The 15,738-nt window shown below is 41.1% G+C and overlaps 1 protein-coding gene across 1 annotated transcript in view; it reads left to right on the forward strand.

Moving 5' to 3' along the window:
- Positions 1 to 4,989, forward strand: part of LOC309560599 (ficolin-2-like) — a gene marked incomplete at its 3' end in the record, with an annotated part of 566,275 nt that extends 561,286 nt beyond the window's left edge. Inside the window, exon 10 of the mRNA XM_082264227.1 lies at positions 4,745 to 4,989. Within this exon, the coding sequence (XP_082120353.1) occupies positions 4,745 to 4,989 (245 nt within the window). The remainder of the gene's footprint in view (positions 1 to 4,744) is intronic.
- Between the last annotated feature and the right edge of the window lie 10,749 nt (positions 4,990 to 15,738).

Here is a 15,738-nt window from a genome sequence, read left to right on the forward strand (position 1 = left end):
TCTATTGTGCCAAGTTTGGGGCAAATTGGTTCACATCTAAGCTCTTTTTTGTACGTTAAGCCACATTAAGCTCCTCAAAAAAAAGAGCTTAATGTCCCCAGTTTTCCATGTGGGAGACCAAAATCAATGAAACCTCCAGGATAGCTTAGGGAAGTGCAGAGCTTGGGCTGTGCAAAGTTTCAAGACAATTGGTTGAGGTTTAGGCACATTTTGGTACGTTAAGCTCTTTTCACATTAAGCCACGTGTTTTTATGATTGCTAAAAACAGCTTAATGTGAATAACTTTTGGTGTGATTTACCAAATGATCTGAAATTTTCAGAATATGTTGGAATTAATAAACTCTTCTATTGTGCCAAGTTTGGGGGAAATTGGTTCACATTTAAGCTCTTTTTTGTACGTTAAGCCACATTAAGCTCCCAAAAAAAGAGCTTAATGTCTCCAGTTTTCCGTGTGGGAGACCGAAATCGATGAAACCTCCAGGATAGCTTAGGGAAGTGCAGAACTTGGGCTGTGCAAAGTTTCAAGACAATTGGTTGAGGTTTAGGCACATTTTGGTACATTAAGCTCTTTTCACATAAAGCTAAGGACATTAAACGTTTTAGTATTGTACAAAAAGAGCTTAATGTGAATAACTTTTGGTGTGATTTACCAAATGATATGAAATTTTCAGAATATGTTGGAATTGATAGGCTCTTCTATAGTGCCAAGTTTGGGGGAAATTGGTTCACATCTAAGCTCTTTTTTGTACGTTAAGCCACATTAAGCTCCCAAAAAAAGAGCTTAATGTCCCCAGTTTTCCATGTGGGAGACCTAAATCGATGAAACCTCCAGGATAGCTTATGGAAGTGCAGAACTTGGGCTGTGCAAAGTTTCAAGACAATTGGTTGAGGTTTAGGCACATTTTGGTACGTTAAACTCTTTTCACATTAAGCCATTCGTTTTTATGATTGCTAAAAACAGCTTAATGTGAATAACTTTTGGTGTGATTTACCAAATGATCTGAAATTTTCAGAATATGTTGGAATAGATAGACTCTTCTATTGTGCCAAGTTTGGGGGAAATTGGTTCACATCTAAGCTCTTTTTTGTACGTTAAGCCACATTAAGCTCCCAAAAAAAAGAGCTTAATGTCCCCAGTTTTCCGTGTGGGAGACCAAAATCGATGAAACCTCCAGGATAGCTTTGGGGAGTGCAGAACTTGGGCTGTGCAACGTTTCAAGACAATTGGTTGAGGTTTAGGCACATTTTGGTACATTAAGCTCTTTTCACATTAAGCTAAGGACATTAAACGTTTTAGTATTGTACAAAAAGAGCTTAATGTGAATAACTTTTGGTGTAATTCATCAAATGACCTGAAATTTTCAGAATATGTTGGAAACGATAGACTCTTCTATTGTGCCAAGTTTGGGGCAAATTGGTTCACATCTAAGCTCTTTTTTGTACGTTAAGCCACATTAAGCTCCTCAAAAAAAATAGCTTAATGTCCCCAGTTTTCCATGTGGGAGACCAAAATCGATGAAACCTCCAGGATAGCTTAGGGAAGTGCAGAACTTGGGCTGTGCAAAGTTCCAAGACAATTGGTTGAGGTTTAGGCACATTTTGGTACGTTAAGCTCTTTTCACATTAAGCCATGCGTTTTTATGATTGCAAAATAGAGCTTAATGTGAATAACTTTTGGTGTGATTTACCAAATGATCTAAAATTTACAGAATATGTTGGAATTGATAGGCTCTTCTTTTGTGCCAAGTTTGGGGGAAATTTGTTCACATCTAAGCTCTTTTTTGTACATTAAGACACATTAAGCTCCCCAAAAAAAGAGCTTAATGTCCCCAGTTTTCCGTGTGGGAGACCAAAATTGATGAAACCTCCAGGATAGCTTAGGGAAGTGCAAAACTTAGGCTGTGCAAAGTTTCAAGACAATTGGTTGAGGTTTAGGCACATTTTGATGCGTTAAGCTCTTTTCACATTAAGCTAAGGACATTAAACGTTTTAGTATATTACAAAAAGAGCTTAATGTGAATAACTTTTGGTGTGATTTACCAAATGATCTGAAATTTTCAGAATGTGTTGGAATTGATAGGCTCTTCTTTTGTGCCAAGTTTGGGGGAAATTGGTTCACATCTAAGCTCTTTTTTGTACGTTAAGTCACATTAAGCTCCCCAAAAAAAGAGCTTAATGTCCCCAGTTTTCCATGTGGGAGACCAAAATTGATGAAACCTCCAGGATAGCTTAGGGAAGTGCAAAACTTGGGCTGTGTAAAGTTTCAAGACAATTGGTTGAGGTTTAGGCACATTTTGGTGCGTTAAGCTCTTTTCACATTAAGCCATTCGTTTTTATGATTGTAAAATAGAGCTTAATGTGAATAACTTTTGGTGTGATTTACCAATTGATCTGACATTTTCAGAATATGTTGGAATTGATAAACTCTTCTATTGTGCCAAGTTTGGGGGAAATTGGTTCACATCTAAGCTCTTTTTTGTACGTCAAGCCACATTAAGCTCCCAAAAAAAGAGCTTAATGTCCCCAGTTTTCCGTGTGGGATACCAAAATCGATGAAACCTCCAGGATAGCTTTGGGAAGTGCAGAACTTGGGCTGTGCAAAGTTTCAAGACAATTGGTTGAGGTTTAGGCACATTTTGGTACATTAAGCTCTTTTCACATTAAGCTAAGGACATTAAACGTTTTAGTATTGTACAAAAAGAGCTTAATGTGAATAACTTTTGGTGTGATTTACCAAATGAGCTAAAATTTTCAGACTATCTTAGCATCAATAGAGTCTTCTATTGTGTGAAGTTTGGGGGAAATTGGTTAACATCTAAGCTCTTTTTTGTACGTTAAGCCACATTAAGCTCCCCAAAAAACAAGCTTAATGTCCCTTGTTTGCCTCCTGGAAGACCAAACTACATGAAACTTCTAGGATATATTAGGAAAGTTAAAAACTTAGTCTGTGCAAAGTTTCAGGGCAATTGATTATGGTTTAGGCACTTTATTACACATTAAGCTACATTAAGCCATTTTCACATTAAATGTTTTAGTATGTCCCTCTCTTCTCCTACCTGGGCCGGCTCTAGTACTTCTCTTTGTAGGGGGCTTCAGTACCAGACTCTGCTTCACCTTACAGGTAGATTATTCTGTCAGTTAGATCAAATTCTGTTGATCTATCCCTGCCGTGCCCTGCTGTGAGTACCTGCAGGGATCTATTAGAGCTGTGAGCCACTCAGGAAAACGCTGCCCTTGTAAACAAAGAAGGCTTCCGTGTTTACAGGTGACTGCAAGGAGCGGGAAGCAGAAGGTGAGAGCCAGATGTAGCAAAACAGAGCTGAAAAACTGGGTGCAAGGGGGACATGACATGGCCTATTGGGCCGGATTCAGCCCCGCAACTTTGTTTGAAATATGTGTTGCTTTGGGTGTCCAAGTGCGGTCTTTTTGGACCTCTAAAATGTTAGCACGAGCCTAGAGCCAGTGACAGATTAACAGTCAATAAATTCCTTCCCCGGCAATGGCTGCCTAGCTCACTTTAGACAAACTCCCTGCAGATATAAAAGACACACATTATTGCGGCTCTGTATTCATCAGTACATAATAAAAAGCATTATTTAATGCAAGCAGTGCAAGTGCCTGAATTTGACTTGGTATCAGCCTCTTGAAATTCACTGCACAGCAGAGCTCAGACTGGGGAGAAAGAAACAGCATAAGGAGCTAATTAGTTGTGTTGTAGTTTTAATTTGTGAACATGGAGCATGCTGATAGGAGGAGAGAGCAAAGCAACAAAGAGATGAACTAATCAATGTGCTGCTTCTACTTTCATTGTCCAGTTACATGCTGGAGGAGAGAAGGGACAAGACTTGTCAGTGTTACTTTACTGCTCTTCTGCCAGACAGGGCTATGCTGGGTGTTAGGGTTTTGTATATCTCATTAATGAATTACTTCAACAAATCCTATGGCAGGTATTACAGACCTCCCGTATGAAATTCTTTATTTCCTATAAGTGATATTGCAGCTTGATGAATTACAGCAAGTGACTTAATTGTGGAAAAGTGTACCCTCCTGCATAAAGGAGACATCATCCATCTTTGCTCGTCTCCCAACTACCTAAAAGGTTATGTAGGGGGGAGGAGTGGAGGAGCTGGTCCAGCAAAGACAGTAATCAGACACTCCTAGAAGAGGAGAGGGTTATGACATGCAAGGAGAGAGTGGGATATGCTAGGGAACGGAACTGTCATTTTTTTTCTAGCAAGCTCAGATGCACATTGCAAATGATTAAAAATTTCTAGAAAGTACACTTAAGCATTTTAAATATTCGATTTTTCTGTTTATATTGGTGATAGGGTCTTTCTCATTGCATGTAGTTTTTAATACTATTCATTATTTATATTTAACTAAAAAAAAATCTCAATTTTTTTTTCTCGATTTAATCTATAATGCATGTATTCACTGAAATAATCAATATTTTTAATGTTACTTTTGTGGCTCATTGGCTCCCATGGATGAATAAAAGTCCATGTTATAAATAATGGTCCTTAGAGATTAGTGGATTAAGTCTAATGCGGTCAGTTTAGCAGTTCTCCTAGGGGAGGGGCTTAGGCAGTACTCAGAGTTTTGCCAGTAAGTGCTTCTCAAAATCAATAGCTGAGCAAAGAAATTGGTACATTGTCCACTATAGCTGTCTGCATTTTTTTCTAATGATACCACACCTTTACTTTATGTTATTTTGTTGTTTTTTTTTTTGTTATTTTTTTTTAAGGTGACTCCATGCTTTTTCATGCCAACATGCCATTTTCCACAAAGGACAACGACGTTACCGCAGGCAAATGTGTCAGCCTGTATAAAGGAGCATGGTGGTACAATAACTGTCACCATGCAAACCTGAATGGGCTTTACCTGCTGGGACCTCACAGCTCCATCTCTGACGGTATCAACTGGCTCGACGGAAAAGGCCATAATTATTCCTACAAGATATCTGAAATGAAAATGAGACCAATCCAATAGCACCTATTAATAAAGAAAAATTGTCAGATGAATGGGACAGGCATTCGTCCATCCTTGATTAATTCTGATCATATTTTTCTTAATGGTGATTTTCTATGATTATTATTCTTCATCCTTTAAAACCAGTAAAATAAAAAAAAGTCTAACAGGGAGAATGTGCCCCTTATAATAGTTATGTAGACCCCCAGAATTCAAGCACAGTTACAGTATATCACCTATTAAGTGGCAGGTGGCTTAAAGTAAATGTAAACCCTAAATAGATAATATTTAATTTGCAAAAGCATAATTTATCATAACTAATCGTCATGTTTTTTTCAAATAAAATATTATTTTCTCTTGTTTTCCATCCTTATTTTTTTTTTTTTAATCTGCAACTAACCAGTGTCTCTGTTGCTAACCATTATTCTGCACAGATTTACTGGAGCGGATATAGGCTCCTCGTAGTCTCTAACAAGGGCACATGTGATAGGGTGACAACACAAGAGCACAACTGAGGGAGAGTTGTCACCTCCTAAAAGGATGTGCCTGAAAAAAGAACCTCCATGGCAGGATCAACAGGTATTAATTGAAAGGAAGTTGTTAATTTAAAAAGAAAGTAAACATCCTACGACATTACATTAACACATTAAAGCAAAGATTTTGTTATAGTGATTGAATTTAGTTACACTTTAAAGAAGAACTATCATCAATTTTTTTCCCTGTTCAGTCCTCTATGGGGCAAATTACATGTAGTGCTTTTTTCAATGTTGCTAGGTGCTTCCTAACTCTAGTTATAAGGTTGGACTGCGCACCCCTCCCTCCAAGGCCAGCCAACAACATATCTAACATTTTCTCTGCTCCAAGCACTTTTCCGAGACACGCGGTGGCAAGAGTAATGGAGAGAGGGGGGCGTGTCCTCCTCCCATTTCTCTGCATTCCTCTTGCCGCTTTTAGTCTCAGGAAAGTTCTCAGAGCTGAGTCTAGTGGCCATTATAAAAAAAATTGTCTTCTTCCTAGCTATGTTGTTGGACACCCACGGAACGAGAGGAGGTGCCCAGTCTGACCCCATAGCTAGGGTTAGCAAGCACCTAGCAACATGGGACAAAGTACGGCATATTTAGTCCCATGGGGAACAGAGCAAGGGAGAAAATGTTAATGATAGTTCTTCAACTTTCTAGCATCTGCCAAAATCTAAACTATCCACTTTGTAAGGACTTGTCTAAGTAATCTAAATGGTCTGAAGGGCATCAAATGACTTAACATGATCCAGTTCTAATTTTGGAAAAACTGCAACCATTATTGGGAAGAGACAGATTTTCCATTCATCTATATTATTGTAGCATTACCCCCGTAGGAGGCGAAGGATGATGCTTGTTCTCTGGTGCTGCCCTGACCTTGCAAGCTCCTAAACCCTTCTGACACCCTAGGTTCAGACATGGTTAGACCAACAATGTTCCCCAAACTAGTTACCGATAGTACCAAGTAGAGTAAAAAGGGAAATGGACACAATATTTTAATAGCCACAGTTGTATTGAATATCTCAAGGTAGTTTACAAACTGTTTATAGCAATGTACACAATTTAAAGGACTAAGCAATGGTAACACAAAGTGAGTATCAATGCTTAAATAATGTCAGCAGACTATGCATGACAGCTGTGCATCAATGGTGCCTGTTGAAAATGCAACACTGGTTGTGGGGTAGAGGCTTAAGAAAATTGCCAGCTCCCTTGTAACTACTGATGCAACACAATGGGACCATATGATTGCTTTTGTATGGGTATTAGCACCCTTTAAATAGTGTCCTGATTATCAGTGTAATCCCAACAGTACCCACCAGTATTGCCAATCAGTGTCCATTAGTGCTGCCTATCAGTACTGCCTATCAGTGCCACCCATAAGTGCCCTTCAGTGCTGCCTATCAGTACTGCCTATCAGTGCCACCCATAAGTGCCATTCAGTGCCATCTATCAGTGTCCATCAGTGCTGCCTATCAGTGCCCATCAGTGCCACCTCATCAGTTCAGCTCATCAGGGCAGCCTATCAGTGCCCATCAGTGCCCATCAGTGCCAGCTATCAGTGCCCATCAGTGTCACCTATCAGTTCCCTTCAGTGCTGCATATCAGTGCCCATCAGTGCCACCTATCACTGCCCATCAGTGCCACCTCATCAGTGCAGCCTATCAGTCCCCATTGGTGCAGCCTCACCAGCGCACATCAGTGAAGGAGTAAAATTACCTGCTTGCAAAATTTTGTAACAAACTATAAAAAAATGTTTTCTTCCCAAAATGTTTGTTTTGTTTTTTTATTTGTTTAGCAAACCCCCCCCCCCAAAAAAAAACAGTAGTGATTAAATACCACCAAAAGAAAGCTCTATTTATGTGAAAAAAAAATGATAAAAATTTCATATGGGTATAGCATTTCATGACCGTGGAATTGTCATTCAAAATGTGACAGAGCTGAAAGCTGAAAACTAGCATGGGCAGGAAGGGGGTGAAAGTGCCCAGTAGGCAAGTGGTTAACCGATTCAATACCGGGCACTTTTACCCCCTTCCTGCCCAGGCCACTTCATGTTTTAGCTATGGGACAAGAAGTGAAGGTAAATCTCCTCAATAAGGGCATAAGTAAAAAAAAATAAAAAAAACTGACATTTTACAACCCTCCCTTACTTTATCCAAAACGATAAAAAAAAAAAAAAAAATTGCCTTTAGTTCTACTTTAACCTTCCTAGCGGTATTCCCGAGTGTAGCTCGGGGTTAAATTTCAGTGCCAAAAGCAGTAACCCGGAGCCACACTCGGGGTACCGCTAGGAAGATCGCTGGATCCTGGTAGAGGGGTTACTTACCATGTCACCGGGATCCAGCAATGTATCCCGGCGGTGTGTGGCGGCGGATCTTCCTCCTCTCTGTGCCCCGGCTTCCTTCTCCTGCGACGTGACGCTCGCAGGGGGGTGGAACCGGCGGCAAATTCAAAAAAGTAAAACACACCAAACACACTGATACAATGCAAAATAAAATAAATTCACATTAGTTTGCCCCCTAGTGCCCTTTCCTGCAGTTTTACTGTACTTTTTATGTATATATATATATATATACACATATCCGTGTGTGTGTATATATATATATATATATATATATAATATATATGTATAATATATATGTATACGTATATATATATATATATATATATATATATATATATATATATATATATACACAGTATATATATGTGTATACATACATACATACTTTAGCTTATTTATAGTTATTTATTATAATATAATTTATGATTTTGTGTTTCAAACTTTATCATACCCGAGATGTTATAAAGAAGAACGCACAGTAAAAAAAAAAATCATATGTAAATAGTTGGTTTGGGCTGCTCATTCTTAAGAATTACATGCAAAATAATGGTACCGCTTTCAGCACCTAAAATCCGAAAGAATCATACCGCCAGGGAGGTTAATCAGTTCTGGCCATTTGCAAAGCTAAAACTTCATGAACATGGGCACACTCAGCGTAAACACGCTGCGCATTTCTGGTTCCCCGGGATGTCCTGGTGCTGGGTATAGCCACCCATGGACATGTGGAGGGATTTCCTCTTACTTCCTGTTTTAGCTATGGGAGAGGAAGTGAAGGGAAATCTCCCCAATGGGGACACAGATGACAGGAAAAAAAAAACATTTAAACAGATTATGTTTAAAAAAAAAAAAAAAACACATTTGAATTTGTATTCTCAGCTCAAAAAACTGCCTTATATTGCTTTCGGACTCCTCTAAATCTCAATTTTTTTTTTTTTTTTTTGCTATGACCTAACTTCCTGTTAGACAGAGGATGGCCACATTCATTCTCCATGGTCCCTCTGTATGCAGGAATGTATTGCTCGCTCCCAAGATGGACTGTAGGTTGTGTAGTGGGAGTGGAACACAGGGCAAATGGAAGTAAGGGGGTTTAACCACTTTAAGACCGCTCACAGTAATATTACTGCGGCAAAGTGGCTCGTTATCGTCTGACGACGTAGTACTACGTCGTCAGACACTCCCCCTTCTGTCATTCACAGCGGGAGTCGGGCCAGGGGAGGAGCAGCGGCGATCGCCGCTGCTCTTACCCGATCGTCGGGGATCGAGTCTGGAGATCCGCCTGCTGTGTGTAAACACAGCGGGCGGATCTCCATAGTGACAGGGAGTGATAGATCGGACTGTTCAGCATAGCTGGACATCCGATCTGTCCATGACTCACTCAGTCACCTCCCCCCCTACACGTCAGTAAGCACCAGGCATACATTAACCCCTCCCTCTCCAATAAAATTAACCCCTTCCCTGCCAGTGTCATTTTTACAGTAACAGTGCATATATATAGCACGGATTACTGCAGTAATGTCACTGGTACCCCCAAAAGTGTCAAAAATGTCAGTCAAGGGTCCGATCTGTCCGCCGCAATGTCGCAGTCCCGCAAAAAAAATCGCAGATCGCCGCCATTACGCGTTAAAAAAAAAAACACCAAAAATGACAGAAATCTTTCCCTTTGTTAGTAAACGCAATAACTTTTGCGCAAACCAATCAAAATACGCTTATTGCAATTTTTTTACCAAAACATAGGTAGCAGAAAACAAATTGGCCAAAAATTTTTAAAAAAATTGTTTTTTACATCTTTTTTGGGGGGAATTTCATATAAAAAAAATGTTAAAAATATTGTTATTTTTTCAAAATAAACGCTCTTTTTTTGTTTATAGCGCAAAAAGTAAAAATCGCACAGGTGATCAAATACCACCAAAAGAAAGCTCTGTTTGTGGGAAAAAAAGGACGTAAATTTCGTTTGGGTACGGCGTCGCACGACTGCGCAATTGTCAGTTGAAGTCGCACAGCGCCGAATCGCAAAAAGTGGCCTGGACGGAAGACAGCAAAATCCTCCGGTGGTAAAGTGGTTAAGGGCTCACAGATGGCGTTTACAGGAGGCAGATGTACACAATAGGAACCAGTTTTATTAGAAATAGGTTTTGGGGCCATTAATTAGAGGATGTACACTTACCGGCCACTTTATTAAGTACACCCTACTAGTACCGCGTTGGACTCCGTTTTGCCTTCAGAACTGCCTTCCTTCTTCGTGGCATAGATTTAGCAAGGCTGCGGTCCTCTCAAGCAAAAACACAACCAATGTGACTAGGCACCAAAGAAGGTCCATGACAGGTTAATAACCAATAACCTGTAGCTGCAAAGGGGAGTAATCCTGGGGAACAAAGATGCTGAAATAGACATACAGTTACTCTCAGGAAGCGCTTGGGGTAATTAATAAATAAATAAATAAGTCCAATTGATTTGATGTAAAATTCAAAATAAGAACACTTTAATGAGTCAAAAAGTTCCAGAGGAGGTATAAAGGTATATAAAATAAACCACTAGAAAATGGCTAAAGAAATGAGTACATTACCCCAAAAGCCCCAGAATAAAGCCACATGCCTGGATAATGGTATAGAGCCCAATGCAGGGGCGTAACTACAGGGGTTGCAATCGCTACCGGGCCCCATGCTCCAGGGGGCCCGGTAGCAAACCAGTGGGTGAACTTCCAGGATCGCAAAGGTCACACTTGTGACCGGACCCTGGCATTGCACCACTGTGGGGAGGCCCCAAGATTGCAGGAAGGGGGCCCACTGCAGAACTTGTGAAAGAATCCTGCTGCGGGACCATAATAAAAGGCCATGCAACGAGTGTAAAGAGCCCCAGGATTAGTGGGAAGAGCCCTGGGCTTGAAGGTAAGGGCCCCGGCCCGGGGTCTGGGGGGCCCTTCATGGTTTCTTGCATCAGGGCCCTGAAGGTTCTAGTTACGCCACTGGCCCAATGAAGACCAATCCTGCAATGGCGTGTGTAGGAGAGGGTGAGGGAGAATGTTACCAGGCACCACTGACCAGGGACAGGGACTCACTGCTGTTGGATCACCTGCTGCCAACGAGTCGGAGCCATAGACCCAGCAGATCAGATGGTAAGAGAAGCCGCAGTAACTGTCATGTCCACCGTTCGGCAGGGAGTGGGAGGAAGGGGGAACCTGCAGCAGTTTCGAAGGACATCAGGCACGACAGCCTGGGGATGACGTCACTGGCGCAGGTCTCGGCAGGGAGTGGTGTAATCACACCACTGACGATCTCCATTGATGATACAATCCTGGGCCCAGGAGAAGGGTGGCGAGGAAAGCCAACACCGTGTAGGATATAAGTCAGCAAAGCAGTCCTGCGTGTGACCTTGCTGATAGCGGGCTTGTATGATAAGGGATCACCAATGCGGGCAGATAGAGACTAGAGGGGGTTTGCCATGACTATCATTGCTGACTTATATATAAAACATTTTTAACAGTTACCTGTTTAGAGTTACAGAGGAGGTCTTGTGCTAGAATTATTTCTCTTACTCTAACGATTGTGGCAAAATCTCACATGGTAACCGTTAAAGATTTTTAAAGCGTCACCTATGGAGATTTTTATTGACCGTAGTTTGTCGATATTCCGCGGATGTGCACAATTTTAAACTGTAACATGTTAGGTATCTATTTACTTGGCGTGACATCATCTTTCACAATATACAAAAAATGCTCTAACTTTACAGTGTAGTTTTTTTAAATGCAGTGAAATTTATTTTTTCCAATATAATGTCGTTTGAAAGACTGCTGCGCAAAAAAACCCTGTGACAAAAAATATTGCAACGACCGCCATTTCATTCTCCAGAGTCTTTGCTAAAAAGATATATATAATGTTTGGGGGTTCTAAGTAATTTTCTAGCTTAAAATACAAATTTTAACTTGTAAACAACATGTGTCAGAAATGGGCTCGATCCAGAATTGGTTATTGTGAGATCTGAGGTCAAAAAGACCTCAGATCTCACATTTACACTTAAAAGTAATAAAAAAAAAAAAAAAAAGTAATTAAAAAAAACAAAAAAACAAAATTGTCCCTTTAACCAGTTACGGACCGCCCACCGCAGATATACTGCGGCAGGTAGCCCATCCTGCGCGAACAAATGTAGGAGCACGTCAGTCGTGAGCCTTTTGCTGGGGAGCTCCCACCCTCACTAGGCAGCGGCGATGCTGATGCACGGGGCTGGCGGGCCGCGATTGCCACCGGCCACCCGCGATCGCTCCCTGCTGAGAGAGAACGGGCAGCTGTTGTAAACACGGTTGACCGTTCTTCTCTCTGGAATGATAACAGAGCTCCTGTGATCCTTCTATATAGTATCACAGGTCTCTATGGTCATTTCAAAAGCCTAGCCCCCCACAGATAGTAATCACGCCCCTAGGCTTACATTTAACCCCTTGATCACCCACTCGGTTAACCCCTTCCCTGTCAATGTCATTATTACAGTAACCGTGCATATTTTTAGCACTTATTACTGTAGTAATGTCACTGGTCCTCCCAAAAGTGTCAAAAATTTCAGCTTGGGGTCCGATCTGTCCGTCGAAATGTCGCAGTCCCGTTAAAAATCGCAAGCATAACCTCATCACGCATGCACTGTTTCGATAGTCGGCGGGCAATGGTCGGGCGATATTCGGACCGTGTATGTTGGCAACGTTTCGACCGACAAATACTTTTTCAAAAGTCGGTGGTCGAATGATCGGGCGATATTCTAATCGTGTATTCACACCAATAATGTGGTATTGAAATGGTCGAGGCACCTTTATTGGTAAATAAATAAATGAATATATATTTTATTGACATAAATACCATCAATAAATAAATATATAAATATAAAACTCATTAAACTTTATAAAAACTCCAAACTTAAAAAATTGCGCTCAGTCATAAAAAACTTGAGCGCTCATCAAAGAAATACAACAAATCTCCCCTTGATACAAGGGTGACAAAACCACATAAAGGTGCCTACGACATGGAGGGAGGGAGGGGGACATCACTGCTCACTGCTCAGGACACACTGAGGTAAGACGAGCCGCACAGCCTCTTTTATAGCCCTAGCCATGTGACGCTTGGCACGCGTCACACGTTACTCCCGCCTGAACTACACGTGACTTTCCTGCCTAAATCTTCAAATTCCTGCCCAATCGCTGACTAACTTCCTGCTTAAACCACGGCCTAGCTTCCCGCCTAATTTTAAAAAGCTATATCTACGCGCCTTTTGCAGTAAAAGGTGGCAAACTTAAATAAATCATTTCTTTTGTTTTTTCCAGCCACAAGCCCATGTTGTGGGCATCATTATAAAGTGCCCACATTACATTCACATTTTACTACCAATAGAATTTTTCAGTCGCAATTTACCACAAATAGAAGTCACTTGACTTGATTGCAGTCTTTCTATTGCACACTGCTTGAGGTGATTGTAGCCGTATTAGTGCACTTGGGACAGAGATAAATTGAGAACTGTCCGTGATACAATTTCTCAGGACAAGCTTTCGGGGTATGTCCCCTTCATCAAGGTCCAAGCAGTACTGATTCACAAAAGTTTTAGCAGAATGGAAGAAAAACAAACCAATCTCTAAGCCAAAGAAAGAAAAAGAGAGAAAACCAAACAAACATAAACAAATGTAACTGGCAATGGTGCGATGTGATGTAGGCGACGCTTCTACAGGTAACCAGTTTAGAGTTACAGAGGAGGTCTAGTGCTAGAATTATTTCTCTCGCTGTAACGAATACACGGCTTACATATGTGGGCGTGACTTGCATATGCGTTCGCTTCTTGGAGCTTGGAAGGACGAGGCACTTTAAATTTTTATTCTTTTTTATTATTTATTTTACTTTTTATTTTTACAGTGTCCCTTTAAAAAATGTTTTTTGATCACTTTTATTCTTATTACAAGGAACATAAACATCCCTTTAAATAGAAATATGCAGGACAGGTCCTCTTTAACCACTTTAGGACACGAAGGATTTTCCTGCTTAACGTCCAGGCCACTTTTTTCAACTTGGCACTGCGCGACTTTAACTGACAATTGCGGGATCATGCAATGCTGTACCCAAACAAAATTTATGTCCTTTTTTTTCCAAAAACAGAGCTATCTTTTGGTGGTATTTAATCACCTCAGCGCTTTTCATTTTTTGCGATATTAATAAAAAAAGCGAAAATTTTGCATAAAAATTGACATTTTCTACTTTGACAGTTAAAAAATATCCAATATATTCACCAAAATGTATTTAGCTACATGTCTTTGACAAAAAAATTCTCAATGAGCATATTTTTAACCACTTTAAGACTGGAAGATTTTACCCCCTTCCTGACCAGGCCATATTTTGCGATTCGGCACTGCGTTACTTTAACGGACAATTGCGTGGTCGTGCGACGCTGTACCCAAATTAAATTTACATCCTTTTTTTCCGCCCACAAATAGAGCTTTCTTTTGATGGTGGTATTTGATCACCTGTGCGATTTTTAATTTTTGAAAAAAAGAGCGACAATTTTGAAAAAATATAAACAATATCTTTAAAATTCTGATATATAACATTCCTCAAAAAAATGTATAAATAATTTTTTTTTTAACATTTTAGGCCAATTTGTTTTCTGCTACATATTTTTGGTAAAAAAATTCACAATAAGCGTATTTTGATTCATTTGCGCAAACGTTATCACGTTTACTAACTACGGGAAAGACTTGTCATTTTTATTGTTTATTTTTTTTTTACTAATAATGGCCGTGATCTGCGATTATTTTGCGGGGCTTCAACATTGCGGCGGACAGATCGGACCCCTAACTGATATTTTTGACACTTTTGGGGGCACCAGTGACATTACTACAGTAATCAGTGCTATAAATATGCACTTTTACTGTAATAATGACACTGGCAGGGAAGGGGTTAACACTGTTGGTGATCAAGGGGTTAAATGTGTGCCTCATGCTTACTGACGTGTGTGGGGGGAGGGGGTTGTGTGACACAGGGACAGATCGCTGGTTCAGCTATGCTACATGCTGTGATCTGTCCCTGCCTGTCACAAAGGAGATCCGCCCGCTTTGTTTATACAAGCGGGCGGATTTCCTCAGTCTTTCTCCGACGATCGGGGAAGAGAGACAGTGATCACCGCATCTCCTCCCCTGGCCCGACTCCCGCTGTGTCTGAACAGAGAGAGAGGGAGGTATCTGGCGAAGTACGTAGGTCTAAGTCGCCAGACCCAGCCGAGCCGCTCTGCTGCAGTAGCAGCAACGTGAGCGGTCGGCAAGTGGTTAACCACTTCCCGCGAATCAATGTAGCCCTATATCGGCTCGGAGAAGTGGTTGTACCGGGGTGATGCCTGCTAGAGGCATCATCCCGGTACCAATTTTTAGAGCCTGGCGGTCAGCTTTCAGGTGGTAATGGCCGATGCGACTCAGGAGCCGCTCGGTCGTTACCCCAGCGAGTGGGAGGGGACGCCCCCCCCCTCCCGCCACCTTCTGCGGCTCTGCCTGGGTCTCCTGTCCCACGGGGAGACCCAAGCAACCAGTCAGCACCTCCGCCGACTGGTTGGAGTCCCGAACGAAGCCGGATTCGGCTTTGATCGGGTCTCCGATTAATGTAACCCGGAAGCCGCGTTCATGACGTCACATCTGGGTTACTCGGCGGCTAAAGGCACCGAATTTAAAAAAAAGGTGACAGTATTCAAAAATGCCTTATTTTGAATACATTGAAGTGCAGTGGAGGGGTCTGGGGTCTTTTAGATTCCCGATCCGTCGAAAAAAAGTACCTGTCACTGCTTATTGCTGTCACAAGGGAAGTTTACATTGCTTGTGACAGCAATAAAAGTGATCAGATTTTTGTTTTTTTAAAAACCTGTGCTAAAATGAAAAAATTAAATAAAACAAATAGGAACATTTTT

Source organism: Pelophylax lessonae (genome assembly GCF_965119305.1).
Source record: "Pelophylax lessonae genome assembly, chromosome: 7".
Lineage (NCBI taxonomy): Eukaryota > Metazoa > Chordata > Amphibia > Anura > Ranidae > Pelophylax > Pelophylax lessonae.